This window comes from Manis javanica, chromosome 9, assembly GCF_040802235.1.
Source record: "Manis javanica isolate MJ-LG chromosome 9, MJ_LKY, whole genome shotgun sequence".
NCBI lineage: Eukaryota > Metazoa > Chordata > Mammalia > Pholidota > Manidae > Manis > Manis javanica.
Window position 1 is genome coordinate 13,125,103 of NC_133164.1, and position 14,854 is coordinate 13,139,956.

At 43.6% G+C, this 14,854-nt stretch overlaps 1 protein-coding gene across 1 annotated transcript in view; it reads right to left on the reverse strand.

Moving 5' to 3' along the window:
• Positions 1-12,183, reverse strand: part of HS6ST3 (heparan sulfate 6-O-sulfotransferase 3) — a 649,278-nt gene extending 637,095 nt beyond the window's left edge. Inside the window, exon 1 of the mRNA XM_037024982.2 lies at positions 11,359-12,183. Within this exon, the coding sequence (XP_036880877.2) occupies positions 11,359-12,062 (704 nt within the window). The 5' untranslated portion in view covers positions 12,063-12,183. The remainder of the gene's footprint in view (positions 1-11,358) is intronic.
• Positions 12,184-14,854: the final 2,671 nt, after the last annotated feature.

The window sequence follows — 14,854 nt, forward strand, 5'->3', positions numbered from 1 at the left end:
AGTGGACTTAAAAATTAAGTTAGACAAGAAGCATATACACATATAAATGTTTGTGTGCATTAACACATATGATGCTCCTCACTAATCATTGGAGGAGGTCATCTGGAAGATGTCACTGCTGTTTCACCTACCAGATGGATCTGGGCAATCAGATGCTCCTCTCCACCTCCCCTGCCCTTGTAGTGTATGTTCCTCCTACCATTCCGACACTAGGAACTGTTTCAAAGAGGCAGCCCTGAGAGAGTAAGGTGTTCCTGAGACCATCTGGATGGGCTATGTGACTGAACGCAGTTAAGGGCTTTATATAAACTTTTAATTTTTCGGGTGGGCAAGTGCAGAAATGACTTATCTTGCAGCCACCCAAGATAAGCGTCATATGTAAGTCCCTTGCTTATCACACCTGCCTTCTACCAACCTGAAAAAAGCCTGTTTTGGTCTTTCCTTGCCCTCCATAGACAGGGACAGTTTCCAGTTCCACCCAGAAAGTTCCCCAGGTTGCGAGGCAACACTAATATCAGGTAAGAATTTTACTATTTACCATCTTACAGATCAAGAAACTGAGGCCTGAAGAATTTATGAAATTCATGCAAGATCACAGAGCAACAAATAGTAGAGGAAGGAATTAAACCCACAGCTGGGCTTCCGAGTATATGTTCTATGCCTCTTTGCTTTACTCAATATGGAAAATGCTATTCAGACAGAATCAGCCAATGCTAAGACCTTCCTTTACTGGGAAAAATACATTCACATAAACTTTTAAAGTTCATATTAACATCCTGCAAGAGTCTACTCGCTTAGTTATAAGCAGTTGTCCGGCTACCCAGGGTTTCTATAGACAGCATTTCAAATGCCTCGCCTCTGCCCATTTTCCACTGCACAACACTCACTGATAGGTTAACTTGTTCCATGTGTCATTAGTAATTCATGACTTATTTGTGAAAGTGCAGGGCTGCACTTCTACAGACCTAATACAATGAATATCTTATTAAGAAGAAATTAACAAATGAATTGCTACCGATCAATAGGTGCTGAAGAGAAAATTACAATGATAGTAAAGCCTAAATAATTTATACACAATATTGATTTTTTCATTACATTAATTATTCTTTATAGCACACATAAGGAACTGGGAGAATAAAAATTTCAAAGCAAAGAAATTTATCTGCTATGGTGCTGTAGGCTTAAGTCTGAATTTAAAAGACAAAAGAATGTGCCAGGATAGCTGACAAATATTTTTAGATCAGAAACGCATCAGATAATAAATTTGACATGTCCAAGGACCTTCGTTCCTTCATGTTGCCCGAAAGTTTTATACAAAATACTTTGGATATTTACTTATCAATACAAGTACTGATGGAAATGTTTATTATGCAAATATTAGAAATAGACTATTCATTAATTCACATCTTTCATCACATATATGGAAGACACAATGACAAACTCGATGAAGCTATATGGGAAAGAAAACTGTCTCTGACACCTCACCCAAAATCTTTAAGTTAGCTGGACATAAAGCCAGTTGAACACACTTCAGGTTCTTTAGAGCTAATAACTTCCACAGCCAGCAGAAAACAATTCCTAAGGCAATCTTATCATGACAGAGGCAAGAGGCTGGAGATGATCCTCATGTTAGCAGACCACTGCTGACTCTAGCCATGTCACAAATGGTGTCCTGCGGAACAACACGGAGTATTGTGTGTGAACGGGGACTATGAAAAAGAGACTGAAGGTGGGTATGTTTCTCATGGATGAGGCTGTTCCCAGCAACTCAAAATCCCGTCCTATGGATGGGAAAAATGAACTGAACACATATGCACCAATTCCAATAGATGGATGAGGTACAGATATTGTTGTACAGAATACTGTTTTTGTCAACTACAGATACACATGTTGAATAGTGGTTTGCTCATGGCATTCTGACCCTTAGAATTAAAGTAGGGAACTAGCTCTCGTGTCAGTTTTTTCAGATACCAACTTTATTTAACTACTTTTCAGTATCTAGTGTTTGGAGATTCCAGGTTCATAGTGTTTGGCACAGAGAGTTGTATGTATGTATACTTTCTGCACATCATAGTTCCCCAAAGTAAGCATGAAAATAGGGTTGCAAAAACCCTTTAAAATCCAAACTAAAAAACATGTGAATAGTTTCAAAGATTATACAATTTTTTTTCTTCCCTCACCTTTCAGCATCAGAGAATATAGCCACATTAATATTACTTTTAATGTTTTAATGTTCTTAAGGAAGAAAATCTAAGCAACAAATAGCTCCTTATCTTATAAACATGCTTTTACAAAGTATGTTTTACAAACTATTTTTTCATGTCTTGCTATTGTGATATAGCTTCAAATTCATAACATAACACATCATCATACAGATCTAACTGACCAAATCTGTCACTAAAACTAGCAGACTCTGGGGCACTAAGGTGACAAAACACCTGGATTTAGTATCATTTTACTTCTCAGCAAAAAGTCACCTGTCTGTCTACAGTGACTGCTCCTTTGCTGAGTGTCCTTTGCTTGCGTTCACCATTCTTTAGGTGGAGAACAACGGTCCACACAGAAAACATGAGGTGCAGGTACTGCAAGAAAGGGTACTTGTTCTAGATCTGTTGCAGTACTAAGCAGAGCATTCATAAAATGAGTAGTAGAAGTGTCAAACTCTTTTGAGGCCCTGTACAAGTCATTCTTCATTTTCATCCCTCCCACTGCTGCAAACCCAAATCCACCCTCCATCTTTCTCTGCCTTGGTGAAGCACATGAAAGGCATCAAGGAGCTCTCTTGTCATCCAGCTTCCAGATGGATTCAGCCAATGGAAGGAGATGGACAGGTGGCAGCAGAGAGTGACCAATATAGCCCTCCAACATGCAAGCCCCTTTCTGTCTGCCTGAGCCCCAAACACCTGGCAGTGGCTGCTTTCTACAAGCCACTCCTACGGGGAAGCTCTTCCCACTGCTGGACGGTAGCTCCTGTCAGGCTCCAGCAACAACGGACACTAACAGCATGGTTCTTTCCCTCTGCCACTTCAATACCAAAGGGGGTAACAGTTTCCCCAAATTACGAGTTGCAAGGAAGCTCAGGTCCAATGTTCGCAGCCTTACCCGGTGGATACCTCCGTAAATAGTCCCTTCACAATCCCACAGTGCCCCCTTGACTGCTGCCAGGTCCCTACCTGATACAGCTGCTGATGTTCTAAAACAGCAACATAGTAAGAAAAAGAATGCATAAGTAAAAAAAAACATTGGCAGCATTTAAATACACCACTGCTCTGAGCCAGACAGCCTCTTAGGTAGTTGATTACTGACCATAAATGAACTAATGAGACAAGATATTGCATACAAGATGAATTTCTGACCTCTACTTTCAATATCCCTACTTCCTCATTTGGTAGTTTTAGGATTTCATTCTTCACCTTGACTGCTTTTGTCCTTGCTCTCGCCCTCCTCTGGAGCACCCTTCTAATTCACACTGCACACTACCACCGTCTGCTCTCTCTTCCTTGGCATGTCACGTTGTTCTTTCCTGTGACATACAAATCTTCCCTTCCAATTTCCACACACAGGTTAAGGTGGCGCATATCTATGTTTAAAGTAACGTTTACTCTTCTTTCTAGGCCTCTGTTTTCATTTTTGAAGTAAACCTCTAAAGATCTAAAATTAGAGTCCACAAAATAAAGGCGCTACCATTCAGCTTTATAATCACACACCCATAACCTTGAATTCTTTGGAAGGAATATTCTATAAAAGCTTATAAATACAGAGGACACCGAAGTGGTCAGCATTTCTACCTTCTTATGTTTAGAAATGGGAAGGCAGGGGCAACCATGACCTTCCCATGTTACACGCAAGGTTCTGACAACAAACATCACAGTACTGACCAATAAAGCATAGTAAGCTATTAATAACAGCAATGAACTACAAATATTTGTGGGCCCACAGGCAACTAATTCAATTTCACTGCAGGATTGCTTCAATTATGAGTTTAATTGTATGTGTGTAAGCATTTTTGTTGCTGTTTCATTAATTTCCCATAAAAAAAGATAAGCAGAAGAAAAGGAAGACCACAAGGTCCTATTCATCAGCATTCATGAAGTGCCCATGGCATGTCCAGGGTACCCTAAGAATTAAATCTTACTTTTATCACTTACGGCTTTTCTTTTGCACCTTCATTTTGGCATTATTCAGGGCGAAAAGTTCCAGAATCAAAAAGGATAGTACAGGTTCACCTATCATTTTACTTTTACACAATCAGCACAGATATTTAAGTGGAGCCCCACGTGAAAATAAAAACAGCTGACTCTTCTATGTGTCAGCCTCTGTTCAAAGAGTGCCGCATGTATTCTTGGCACTCACCATGAGAGAGCACTGCTACTCCTCCCCTTTCCAGAGAAGGAACTTGAAGTACAGATCAGGTGACTTGACTCATTCACGATTACATGAGTGTAAGTGGTTAGGCCTGATTCAGATCCAGGTAGCAGCCTGTGCTCTATATTCTCTATAAATATTACTCTAATTACATTCGTAAACTGGGCATCAGCACAATTTTCAATGATTTCCAGTGGCTGATAAATTCATCATTGGCTTCTCCCAGTGTTTCTTGAGGAATTTTTTCCTAACTCAGGGCCTCCTCCCATTGCTGTCTGATATCACACTCTCTAACCACAACCACCTCAACCATCCAACTTTGACCTGCAGTAATCCAGCATCTGTAATACTTATATTTTCTTATCCTCCCAGCCTATATCAAAGAGGCCATGCTCTTGGTTTAGACTGATTTTTTCCCAAAGTGAGAATGCATGATGAGATTAACCTTCCCAAGAACAAGTTCAAATTTTTGTACCCAAATGAATTTCTGATTTCATACAGTCCAGTAGGTGAAAACTCCTAGGATGGTGCAATAAGCTCTGACATCTTTACTTACTTTTACTTCCCTTTTAGAGAACCAGGGGAGTTGCCACCTCGCTAATTATGGAAGGCAACTAATAACAATCAGATCAATTAGAATTTGCAACTGAAATAAGAACATCACGATGCAAAGTGTTTGATAATTCCATCTTTTTAAAGAACCACAGTCCTGTCAAGATATGCTGATATTTTACAAGGTAATCTATAACATATATTATATTTTTAGCTGACATTTATTGAGTCTTCTACAAAGACCAGTCTTCTATAGGTCAGTCTCTGTGGTGGGAATTTTACATGTTTTACTGAGCAAACTGCATTTGCTACAGGAAGAATAAACAAATAATATTGTGTAAGTCAACAAATATTTAGTACACTTCCCAATACGGAGTTAAATGCTTAGCCATAATTAAAACAAAGTTACATGAGTCAACTAAAATCAATGAGGGAATTTATACATGATATCCAGAATATAACAGACTCAAAAAACAAGATAATTGATTATTACAAATATTAATTTGGGTTCCCCATTTAATTGTTTTCATACTAAACCTATTTCTTGGCCCAATAATTTATTTCATGACTTAAAATCACATTAGTATTTGCCCGTCTCAATTAAACCTGTTTAATTCATTATCGAGCATAAATAACTTCAAATGCCATAAGCCTCTGATTGTCCTTAGTCAAAATGAGATGATAATAATTAGCTTTGGGGAATAATCACGTGAGTCTAAGATTAAGCAAATCCACATTGTTAGAGCCTAAATTTACTTAGCTTCCATTACTACATGAAAGTTTATATTTCTCTAAAATCAACCCTTTCAAAAATCCAAGCAAGATAAAGGCAAAAAAATAAATCATCTACTACCATTTACCAGTTCCAGTTTTATCTTCACAATTCAAAAATCTGAAAGGGCTTAATTCGACTTACGTCTGATTTATAGCAAATATTGGTGGTTTGAACCAGAAGCAATCCTTTCAGAGACCCCGTAATGAACATATAAGTGGATATGGCATATAGACAGAACAATCCCTTATCTACTTAGTTTTATACTGCACACAAACCTGATGGTAAAAATTAACCTTCTTTGCAGTTCAACATTTCTAATTAGAAGAGACGTCAAAATGATGATGCTTTAGAAAGCAGTACAGGCCATAATATTCTAGATAGTCTTTGAAACAGAGCCCTGCAGCCTCCTTATATATTTTAGCCTGCTGTCTAAAGGAAAAGCAATAACCAGATGATGTTTCAAAGTAGTTATGGCTTTTTGTGGCAAGTTGTGTTATATTTTCTCATCTTACCTTTTTATATGTATTATTAAGAAGCAGACATTCTAGTACACAGGACCTATTTGTTGCTTTTGGCCCTGAATGTGTAAAACAGTCTATACCGTCAGACTATGCTTTACTAAAAGTTTCCTTGGTAGAGATATTTATACATGTTTGAGAACTGTGTAGTTCATGTATAATCCTTTTTTCATTTGTTTGTTTTGTTTTCACTGCAGGAAAGAGGGAAAGAAATATACCCTGAACTTAGCTTAGATTGGAACACCAAGCTTTAAAATAAAAGGCCATACAGGCTAAGCGCTTCCCTAGGAAGGAATTCCTTTTACAACATCAGTGGTTAGTCAGACACATCTGAGTTTTCACTGCTGGGGAACATGCCACTGCACAGAAGAGGTCATTCTCATTTTAGACAGCTACAAATTTTATGAAGTTCTTTCTTCCTCTGAGTTGAATCTTCATCCTATCACTTCAGTCCCACTTATTGTAGTTCTATTCTTTGGAGAAATACCGAACAAGTACCCTCCACCCTCCACACCTTCTTCCTATAGCATTTCAAGGCAATTTTTATGTCTCTCCTTATCTTCCCCATCTCCATATTAACTCTTACCAGTTACTTGAATTATTCCTCATATGACATGGTTTCTAGATGCTGCAAATAAATTGGAGTTGAAGATTGACTTAAAATTTTCCTACATGGAATGCAAAGAAGAGATCTGAAAGTTCATTTATTTCTTATTCATTTACACCAATAACTGACACAACTGGCAGGACTGTGCAGAATGCACTGGTCCACTCAGGGACTGGATCAATGCAAACTCCCCTTCTTGTGGCAACGCACACACACTCCAGGCATGGGGATGGTTCTATAATACAAGGTGGGTCAGAGAATGTCATCTCCCTAGCCACACTGATTGGCTGAAAGAGTTCCAAGAGTTCACAAGTTCCAAGATGGACTAATCAGCATCATTCCCCAAGATTTCAAATGGAACTTGGAGAAGGCCTGCCTTCCCTGTGCCTTATGGAGCTATTAGACGTGACTGCCATTTACCCATTTTATGGAATTAGCCAATTAGATAGAATGAGATCAATATGCAAAAGCATGTGGGGAGAGAGACCCCAAATCTTCAATTCCAATCATTGTTGAAACCAGTTCTGTTCCTGCCTGTCCTGTGGTCTAGCTCCTAAGCCAATAATTCCCTTCTGGCTGAACCAAAATTTGAGTTACGTTTGTTATCACTTGTAACACAGAGGGTCCTATCTAATACAATATGCACAAGATTCCAAGTACTCTAACAGGACCAAAAGAAAGTGGATCATAAAAGAGAAAAATTGTCATCTCACACTACAAAAGGTATGGATGAATGCTTGAAATTTCTTGCAAACATTCCTTAAAAATGAGAGATACTTAGCAAACAAGATCAAGGTCTACCTTCCTTAATAGCCTAAGCTCCATAGGGCTGACAGTATTTATTCAAGACTGTATTCCTAGAACTATCACAGTGCCTGGCACATAGTAGATGCTTAAGGCACTCCCTATCATACTTTTCATAATAAATAGAAGAAACAGTACACAAAACACTGACTATAAATTACCAAATTGAAGACATGAGTTCCCTGGATGTAGATCTATCATTTCTCCTCCTTAGCATTAAATTACCCACTTACCATAAGAACTGTGAGACTAATTATCTCTTCAATCTTTTTTAACATAAAATTCTATGATTCTATCTATCCTGAACAATGGTAAAGAAGAGTCTTCTAAAGACCTGGGCATGTGGATGAAGTGGGGAAACACACAATAATAAAGAAGGAAGCACAAAGATGATAAGAAAGAAAAACTGGCAAAGAAATAATTGGGGGGAAAAAGGCAAAAGAAGAAATCATCAGTCATTCTGAAAACATCAGATAAAAGAGGTCATTCAGATGTGCCATCTTCCTATCTTACTCTAATCAACTTCTGTAGGCAGAAATGCTCTCTCCACTGGATCCAAACTGCCAACTAGAGACCCTTGCCCCTTCCTGGGCCTATGTAATTCAGATGATGGCTCTTTCAACGTCACGATACATCTCCTTGCAAAGCTGGCTTCCTGCTTCAGTCTTGCACACTGGTTGTTCCCACCTGCTCTCACACCATTTCAGACTTTTTCTTGTCACCAACAAAATGTATAGGCAATTATATTATGTGCTCTCCATCTCTGTTTCCCAACCTGTGCCCTGCAATGACTGTCCATAATTTTCTTTTTTTTCTTAAATTTGGAATTCAGGATTCTGTCTCAATATAAATAATCATACAATGGCATCTCTATGAATTAAGGTGACCCATTTACCCTGAGCGGTCCTAAGAAACTGACCTCAATCCTTTTATGAAAGAAGGCATTAAGAAAAAGATTGTTATTACAATTAATAATTTGTAATAATTTGTAAATGTGACTTCATAACTTGCCTGTTAACTAGTACTATATAAACCAGCATATAAACTATGCATAGATACCATGCTAAGCACTATGCATGCATTTGCTCATTTAGTTCTCAGAACACCCCTATGAGAGAAGCATTAAGTATTATCTATGCTTTAAAGATGACTAATCTGAGACTCAGTGATTTACTCCTGGTTACACAGCTACTAAGCACAAGAGCCATACCCATCTGAATCCAGAATCCTTGCTCTTATCCATCATGTGATCCACAAGGGCACTGATGCCTATGAGAAAGGAGAAGGGAACCCTGGGGAAACTGAAAGCGAAGAGACTAGGAAACTCAAACCAACAGATCTATTTCTCAGTTCCTGTTGGAAGAAGAACCTTGTTCCCATTATGTAGCAATAGATTATCTGCCATTTTGCATTGTGGAAATGTACCCTCCATTATCCAGGCTAATCTAATTGACTGTAGAATGCTGTACACACACACACATTCCAATGACAGACAACTAATTCAATCCTTTCTGTGAGGAAGATGTTAGGGAGCATCTCTCCAACTTTTTTCCTAGAGTTTTTGACTCAGGACACCTCACATAAACTGCAACTATTATTTCCTACAGCAATGAGAGAAGAAAAGTAACTGGGAATACCAGGAAAGGGAGTGAGGGTGAGGAGGAAAAAGACGAAGGAATATAAAAAGTGGTACCACAAAAAAAAAAAATACTACCATAAAAATTAAAAATTAGAAAAAGAAAAAGAAAACTAGTGCAGGGTGATTATCTGATAATTTGTGATTCAGGGAGAAATGAATGTTCATGGTCCATCACTAAACCAAGAAAAGCATTTGGCTGTGCAATGCAAACCATATGTTCAAAGAGCCAAGGTGGAATTTCCCTACATCACAAAGTAAAGAGATATTGACTTTCCTGTAGCACGGAGACCTTATTTCTGTAATCTACGCAGGCTCTGTAGCAATGGCAGCATTTCATCACCAAGAAAGAAATCCAATTGTTTTTGGATTCCATAATCTCTAATTCCTCCAAAATATATCTATTCATTAATACTTTCATATACATTGGTAAAACATGCAGATCCCTACTGAAGAGTCATTAGATGTTCCTATGTGATAATCAAACCCCTAGCTTAAGTGAAATGGAACCTGGGAATCAAACTAGCAAACTCTTTGGGGTCATTCAGTAATTAATGTATAAACGTTTAACTGCAAAAAATACAATTTTGAATGAAATGTGGCAGAGATTGACTCTCACTAAAATAATAGCCTCCTTACTTGTTAAGAAGTTCAGAAGTAATAGTCAAAAACTTGTTTTAAGCTAAAATAGAGGAGCAGGCTTTAAAATACTACAGAATTAGAAATCTTTATAAAGTAAAAGGTCCTTAAAATATTCTAAGGAAGGAGCCTAATGCCTTCATTCCAAGTCCAACCAGTTTCTTATTCTAGCCAATTTCCATTAAACAGAGAAAGGAGCAGGGAGGGGAGAAAGATTTGAAAAACTGCCAGAGTAAAAAATCCCATAATGAAATCTTGCTCATTCTTGGGGAAATGAAGTAGAATTAGATGCTTCAGTGGTGGTGAATTTCAGAATCTGGGTAGCTTCCAGTAAATGAAGTTTTTCCATAATGTCAAATGGAAAAGCTATCGGATATCAACATATTGAGCTTGAGCTTTTAAATTCCTACTTCCTTGCACCAAATTGTTTGAAACCTTTGAGATAAAAACTTCAATAAGCTAGTGTTCCAAGCTTTTAATATTTTAGTCCCTTGGGCAAGCATGTCAGATTAATCTTCAAATTGCAATGGGCAGAAGGAACATTGAACCAAATTCCTAGCCCATGCCTCTCTTAAAGGATGTTAATATTTTAAGAAGTTTCACTGGCTATTAAGATTTCAAACTTTCCTATTCTCAGTAGTATTACTATTTAAAAGTGGTGTGGAATGGGGGCAGAAAGCACCGTTCTATCCTGAAAGGAATGGATTTTACTTAATCTTTGTACCCACCTAGCATTTAACACACTGCCAGGCATACAGTAAGCATTTAACAAATACTTTTGGAATAAATTGGTGGATTGGCCAGGGGGAGAGCGGAAATCTTTTTGAGAACAGCATGAGTCCAAATCCTGGCATTGCTCAGTAACAAAGACCATCTCCAGAATTAGAGTTAGGAAGGTAGAGCAGAAATTTGAACGTATATCTTCAAAGAAGCATCAAGAGGATTGTTTCCTGAGCTGGTGAACAACCACCCAGGAGCCACTTAAAGAGGGATTAGACTCACCTCCCGCTGCAACAAGCCTGGAAAACTCCTGCCCTGCCTCCCCAACGCCCAGTTCCCCCGGCCTTTTTACCGGGTATGGGTTCCCCCTCACACAACTTAGTACAAGATTCGAGCTTGCTGGTCTAACCCAGGCCCTCTCCCTTGCACGGCTGACCGAGCACTCGCCCCAAGAGGGAAGCCACACTGTGCTAGGCACAAGGAAGCACACACACACGAGAGCTGGGACACCTCTGAAGGTGAAAGGGAACGGCGAGAAGCGATGTGGGCGAGGGAGGGGCTAGTTCAAGACCACCGCACTATCCAGAGGTTTCTCATCCCTCGCCCAAAGCCCCAGCCCCAGCCGCTGGAAGATACGAGGGAACCATCAGCACCTCGGGGAAAGTCAGCGCCGCCCGGGGTCAGGACTGCGCTGGGAGGGGCGGGGAGGCGGCAGGAAGCGAGACGGGGCAGGGGACAGTACCTGGTGTGGCTGTGGTTGCGCGGACAGTCTTTCTTCTCCATGATGGCCGGCACACAGTTGGTGAGCTCCGTCCAGTCGGCGTGCAGCCCGCAGCTCCAGCCAGTGGAGAAGCGAGAGAAGAGCCACGTCTCCTTCTTGCCCGGCCGGTGGCAGGTGCACTTTTTCTGGCCCGCCTTGCAGCTGCAGGGCTGCTCCAGCCGGATGTTCTTCACCAGGTGCCGGCCGAATGTGGTGCCGCCGGTCTTCTGGATGTGCAGGAACACGATCACGTCGCGCCCTTTCATGTTGAAGTCCACGAAGCGGGTCAGGTCCTTCAGGGTGAAGTTGAAGCGCGGCAGGAAGCGGGGCAGGGAGCCGTTCTCGGGGGCCTCGGGGTCTGGCTCCTCCTCCTCCTCCTCCTCCCCCCCCTCCGGGACCCCGAGCCCCTCGTCCTCGTCCTCCGGCGCCGCGGCCCCGCGGGGCCCCTCGGGCGGCCCCCGGGGCGGCGGGGGCAGCTGCGGCCGCCGCTCCCACTGCTCCGGCGGCGCCTGTGCCCGGCGGGCGGGACTCGGCGCGGCAGGCTGGCCGCCCTCCCCCGCGCGAGGCTGCTCCCCGAAGTTGGCGCAGGAGCTGGTGCAGGAAGGGGACACGTACTGGTACATGATGACCACGAAGAGGAGAGTGAGCACCGGCGTCAGCAGCCACTTGTTGAACCTGTCGTCCATGGTCCCGCTCTCAGGCCGGCAGGCGAGGCGGCAGCGGCGGCGCGCACCGGCGCCGGCTCGGAAGTTTCGGGGACCCCGGGGCTCGGCTCCGAGCCCGCCGCTCCTCCATGCCCCTGCCGCCGACGCGGGCGGCTGGCGGGCGGCCCCGCGGCACTCCGCCACTCCGGGGCCGGCGGAGCCGGGCCTGCCAGCCGGGCGGAGAGGCGGGCGCCGGCGCGCGGCTGCGGCTGCGGCACGGGGCGCCCTGCGCTCCCGGGGGCGCCCGGCCCGGCCGGCTCCCCGCTCCGGCCCGCGCGCGGCGCGCGCTCTCAGGCGACGCGGGGCATCCCGCCGCCGGCGCTCGGGCGCTCAGGCGCTGCGGAGCGCCGCGCGGGTCCGGGATCGGCCCCGGCCAGCCGGGCGGCGGGGCGGCTGCGGCCGCGGGCGCGGGGGCTGCATGAGGCTCGCGGGGGCGCGGGCCAAGGACGAAGGCGCCGCCCGGCCCCGCCGCCCCGGCCGGCCGCCGGCACCGCGTCCCGAACGCGCGCGAGGCCCCTCTGTCCTCCGGTCGCCAGGCGCGGGAGCCGCGAGGGCGGACGTCCGCCGCAAGTTTGCAGAGGAGCCTGGCAGCGGTTGCAGGCGAGGCGCGGGTGCCCAGCAGCCTCTCCGGGAGAGTAGCACTGCTGCTCCGGGTCGGTCCGCCCAGGCGCGGGCACGCAGACACACTCGCACACACTGGCTGGCACCGCCACAACCCGCCAGCCGGTGTGACAGGAGCCCTGCTACCCGCAGCAAAAACCTGCCCTAGGTACGGAGCATGCGCCGAAGCCTTCTCCAGCCCCGGAGGAGTTTGCAGGGGAGGAGTCCGCTGCTCCGCGGGGCTCGGAGCAGGCGGCTGGGGGCGGGAATCCCTGCAGCCTGGAGCAAGGAGGTATTGGGGAGAAAGGCCAAGGCTGAGCAACCAGAGGCCCGGGGACAGCGTGGCTAGCGCCGATGTGAGACCTCTGAATCCGCTGCTTGCTCCTTCTGAGAGTGGGCAGGAATATCTGGCCGGCCTGTTGGCAGGTCTAACCCTCACGCACCGCTGGGCAGACCCCCTAGACAGCACTTGGCGTGAGTGGGCTGAGAAAACTGGCTCCAGACTGCTTTTCATTTCTAAGACATTCTAACTGGTGCCCAAGTTTTATACCGGTCCCTTGTTAAGCACAGATTTGGTGTGTCCAACTCTACAACTTTATTCAACCATCATCCATTCATCAATTATCTATTAGGGGCCTACTGTGTGTCAGGGTCTTTGTTCAGCGCACACTGCATCTCTTTCAGCACCAGACCATCCAGCCCACAATCAGGCAGTATACGGAATATAAGAGGAGGTTAGGGGTCACCTCCTAAACTTCATACTACTAATACACATGAAGTTCCTAAATGTGCAAGACACACCTTCCTCCTCCCAAAGAGGACAATAAGATCTACCCTTACCTGTATTTCATAAGCTAAATAAGCTCTTGTTCATGTGCAGAATTTTTAACTTTATTTTTCAAACATCCACATTTTGCATTTACCTGAGAACAAACCAAATCTTTGTGTAATAACAGCTGCTGCTTTTCAACTAATGAAAGGCTGTACTATCAGATTGGAGTAACTGTCCCTCTAGAATCCCTACACTTGTTTGGCCCAGGAGGGCGGGGGCAGTATGTTGAAGGTGGAGACAAGGCAATTTGATTCTCTGGCGCAGGTCATCATATCCCTGCTGGCTGCCTTGCCAGTCCCAGCCCACCACCCCCAGCATCCCGCCTTCATATTAGCCAACCTTGCAACCTGGCCTCCTCATGGACCTGTGCTGTACTTGTCTTTTCCTGAGACACAGTGACGATCTCTTCCATTTGTCAGACTGGGCCCTTCACAGCCATCAGTTAAGAGCCAGATCTCTTACAGGAATGCGAACTCTTGACCATAGGACATTATGTGTATAATTCGAGGCAGGTGGTACTCTTCTCAGCAAACTTCCCTCCTCTGCTTCCTTTCCTCCTTTCAAGTCTATAAACAAGCACAAACCATCCCATCCTGATACTGTATGAGCTTCTACTATTGAGAAAGGTGTTAGGTAAGATGAATCAGCTTCTTTAAAGCTACTTGATTCTATTTCTTTTTCTCTCACTTAAAGTTTAAAATCCCATTAATGGCATCATTCTCGTCTCCAAAGCAAGACATTGTGACAGAACAAAAACCCAGTAAAACTCAACAATTATTTCATGAATGCAGTTGGTTAATGGTGTTGCATATTTTAAAATATACACCTTTGCTTTAGCAAAGTAAAAATTAGTTATACTTTTATTTGAGAAGTTTCTCATTTTCTATACAATTGCTTGGCATCCCATGGATAAATATATGTTGTTAGCTGACCAAATGTATAAACTGAGTGCTAGTGGCAATTTGTACAGTGGAAAGCACTTTACTGGCCGTTAAATTATCTGTACCTCAGAACAACACTCTAAGGAGATGAGACAAGTATAATGTCTCACTTCTGAGATGAGGAAACTGAACCAAGGAAAACTAGGTGTAAGCAGAGCCAGGATTAGAAATCACTAACATCCCTGAAATACATTCAAATCACCACTGAAAAAATCCAATGAGCATCAACAACAGAGCCCATAATTTCCTCTTTCCCCTCTTGAAACCCTTTGGGTCAAAAGGCAGGAAGAGACAATGGAATTACAATAGAACAATGAAATTATTTTCCTCCCTCTGGCTTTATAGTCAAATCTGAGCAATCTCTACATCCTGCAGTATTTAGACACCTAGTCTGTGAGTTT